The following is a 3,887-nucleotide window of genomic DNA, read 5'->3' on the forward strand; positions in this document are numbered from 1 at the left end:
CAAATACGAAGCGACATATCGCAGTATCGATACGTGCTGGTGCATCTGGACGAGACTACTCTACCGTTCGTCGCAGACATAATTACATCGCCACCCGTTGACGGTAAGTTCTTGGCGCTGAAGACGCGATTACTCAATACATTTGAAGAGAGTGGGGAAAGTAAACTGCGACGTTTGCTTCACAATACCGAGTTCACTGATGGGAAGCCATCTCACTACCTCCTCCGGCTCAAAAGTTTGGCCGCTGGTATGGTGACCGAAAACATCCTGCGTACGATCTTTCTTGAACAAATGCCGCAGAACGTTCGCAGTATTTTGGCCGTTAACGACACTAGCGGCCTGGATCACCTCGCCGTGCAGGCAGACAAAATTTTTGAGGTACAAAAGAGCATAATGTTTGTGTCCGCAAAAACCGTCAACGATGCCGTAACAGGCACCGAATCTCCAAAAACGCCTTCATTCGGTATGGACGAATTATCTGCTCAGCTACAAGCGCTTACCACGGCAGTTAATAAAACCAATAACGATAGGGCAAAGGAGGTTACGAAAGACGTCTGCTATTATCACACACGGTTCGGCGCACAAGCAAAGAAGTGCCGACAGCCTTGCAGTTTCCGCAAAAACACGAATTTAAACTAACACGGCCGTCAGTCATCCTCGTAGGCACTGCTGACGGTCCGTTCAATTCGCGCCTACAAATCACCGATTCAAAAAATCGCCTCAAATTCCTCGTCGACACTGGCGCCGACATATCAGTGTTACCCAGGGGAGTCCTCAATAACATTCGAACAGATTTCAAAAAAACTGAATTTACTCTCTTTGCAGCTAATGGCTCAAAGATACGTACTTACGGTTCACAGCAACTATCGCTCGATATCGGCCTCGGCCGAACATTTAACTGGCAGTTCACAGTCGCGGACGTAGCGCACCCTATACTGGGTGCCGACTTTATCAAACACAATAACTTGCTCGTTGACCTTCGCAATCGCAGACTTCTTGATTCGGACTCAACAGTCAAAACTTCGCGGTCTTCATGTTCACCTGTAAACTGTAACCAGCGACCTGTCACATCGATGCCTGAGACCAAAGTCCTAACACCACATCCATCCGGAGCATCCGCACGGGTTACATCCATCACCTGCAGTAACCCGGTGAAGCGCCTTCTACGGGAATTCGAGGTCGTCACGAAACCGACTGATCAACACACACCTAAACATAGTGTTCAGCACTACATAACTACGCGAGGAACGCCTGTCGCAGAGAGAGCCCGTCGCCTCGCAGGTGAAAAACTCACAGCGGCCAAGAATGAATTTGATACCATGTTAAAACAAGGTATCTGCGTTCCGTCTAAGAGCGAATGGGCCAGCCCTTTACACCTTGTTCGAAAAAAAGATGGAACATGGCGCGCCTGTGGGGACTATCGCAGGCTTAATCGAGTTACAGTACCGGACCGATACCCCATTCCGCACCTCCGCGACTTCTCGTATCTGTTGCATGAATGCAGCGTGTTCACAACGCTGGATCTTACTCGAGCGTACTATCAGATTCCTGTAGCACTCGAAGACCGACCGAAAACAGCCGTAATAACACCGTTTGGCTTATTCGAGTTTAAGGTAATGACTTTCGGACTGTGCAACGCCGCACAGTCATTTCAACGGTTGATGGATTCCATATTTCGGGATTTGGATTTCTGCCACGTCTACATCGATGACATATTGATAGCATCCAAATCCCTCGAAGAACATAAAAAACACCTGCGCATAGTATTTGAGCGTCTTAAACAACACGGTCTTTCGATCAACGTCAACAAATGTACGTTTGCCCAACAGGAGGTGATATACCTCGGCCATACGATCGATAGCAAAGGACTCAGACCCACCACTGAGCGCATTGAAGCAATGCGTGAATACCCGAACCGCAAACAATCGCCGATCTTCGCCGTTTCTTGGGCTCATGGAATTTTTACAGACTAAACATGCCTCGTGCCGCAGAAATTCACGCTCCGCTAATCGCACTTACCGCGGGGGCAAGTAAAAATGACAAACGCCTCATTGCATGGAATGAGGTAACGTCAAAAGCCTTCGAAGAGTGTAAAAAAGCACTCGTAGACGCTGTCCAGCTGGCATACCCCGCGGCAGACGTTTCTCTAACACTTCGCTGCGATGCCTCGAATCAGTCAGTAGGAGCAGCGCTTGACCAAACGGTCAATGGCGTGTTACAACCATTAGGGTTCTACACGGCTAAGCTCAGTAAACCAGAGCGTAACTATAGCGCCTACGATCGCGAGCTGTTAGCGATTTTCAAAGGCATACGATTCTTTAAACATTTACTCGAGGGCCGTAATGTCACAGTTCTCACCGACCACCGCCCACTTTCGTTCGCCTTGGACCAAAACTCCGACAAGGCTTCGCCTCGGCAACAACGTCAACTTCAATATATCAGCCAGTTTACCAACACGATCATACATACACCGGGTCAAGAAAATATAGTGGCCGACGCACTGTCGCGGATCAACACGATAAATCTGCCCGTAACTGTTTCAGCTAAGGAGATTGAACAGGAACAACGAGAAGACCAGGAGCTACATCATCTTTTGCGTTCAAACTCGACGTCCTTGCAACTACAGAAACTCAAAATCGACGACTCGGACGCAGAGCTATTTTGTGACACATCAACGGGTAAGGTAAGACCATACATACCTACCTCAATACGACGAAAGCTGTTCGAGCAGACGCACAACATCTCACACCCCAACGGACGTGCAACACAAAAGCTCATAAGCCAACAATACGTGTGGCCGCACATGAACCGGGATAACTTGCGCTGGGTTCATAGCTGCCTGCCGTGCCAAAGAAGCAAGGTTCACCGACATTTTAAAAACATACCGCAACACATAGAAATACCAAGCGAACGTTTCAAGCACGTCCACGTCGATATTATCGTCATGCCACTTTGTGACGGATTTAGGTACTGCCTGACGATAATTGATCGCTACACTCGCTGGCCTGAAGCGGTACCTCTCAAAGATATTTACACCGACACAGTGGTTAAAGCATTTTTCAGCAGTTGGGTGAGCCGTTTCGGAGCACCATCATCAGTCACCAGCGACCGGGGCTCCCAATTCGAGTCTAAGCTTTTCAACGCCTTCACCCAACTCATAGGTTGCAACCGAACCCGAACAACTGCCTTCCATCCGGCATCCAACGGTATGGTCGAGCGTTGGCATAGGTCGCTCAAGGCAGCTATCAGGTGCCATGCTTCACCAAACTGGGTAAATACACTTCCGGTGGTGTTGCTCGGTCTTCGCACGAGTTTTAAAGAAGATATCAAGGCCAGTGTCGCTGAAATGCTCTACGGCACTACACTCCGCTTGCCGGGTGCATTCTTTATTGATGTCGAAATGGGTCCGGAACCACAACACTTCGTGGAAGTATTCAGAGAGTTCATGCGTGCAGTGCGATCTTCGCCCACAGCTCATCACAACAGATCTTGAGCGTTTAAACATACTACTCTACACCTTTGTACTCATGTGTTCGTACGAGTAGATGAAGTTAAAAAACCACTTGAACAGCCGTATCGTGGTCCCTATAAGGTGCTAGAGCGCATAACTGACTTTGTGTTCAAGGTGGACGTCGACGGTAATGCAACCACGATCTCAACAGAAAGACTTAAACCAGCATTTATAGAAGCCGAGCATCAAGGCTTGAGCAACGCGCTCGGAAATCCAACCACACTGCCGTCATCGAGTGGTTCCATGTGGCCAAACAACATGCGCACATACTCCAGAACAGAGCAATGTAAGAATCCGTGACTTCTCATGTGCATTAAAGTCACTCCGGGGGGGCTACTGTGGCCAAACTCTCACTTTTCTAAGGAAGCGGCAACAC

General features: G+C 48.7%; 2 protein-coding genes across 2 annotated transcripts in view; one reads left to right on the forward strand and one right to left on the reverse strand.

The window, feature by feature from the left end:
• Positions 1 to 887, forward strand: LOC118749447 (the record flags this gene model as incomplete). Its single annotated transcript, XM_036484247.1, is given in 1 exon segment — positions 1 to 887. A coding segment is annotated over 1 exon segment (639 nt), but the record flags the coding sequence as incomplete, so codon positions are not given.
• The window catches only part of LOC118749412 (cytoplasmic dynein 2 heavy chain 1-like), a 217,389-nt gene that overhangs the window by 119,763 nt on the left and 93,739 nt on the right, over positions 1 to 3,887 (reverse strand). The gene's annotated exons all lie outside the window — the stretch shown is intronic.

Source organism: Rhagoletis pomonella, unplaced genomic scaffold (genome assembly GCF_013731165.1).
Source record: "Rhagoletis pomonella isolate Grant_MI unplaced genomic scaffold, Rhpom_1.0 Rhpom_scaffold_00016, whole genome shotgun sequence".
Lineage (NCBI taxonomy): Eukaryota > Metazoa > Arthropoda > Insecta > Diptera > Tephritidae > Rhagoletis > Rhagoletis pomonella.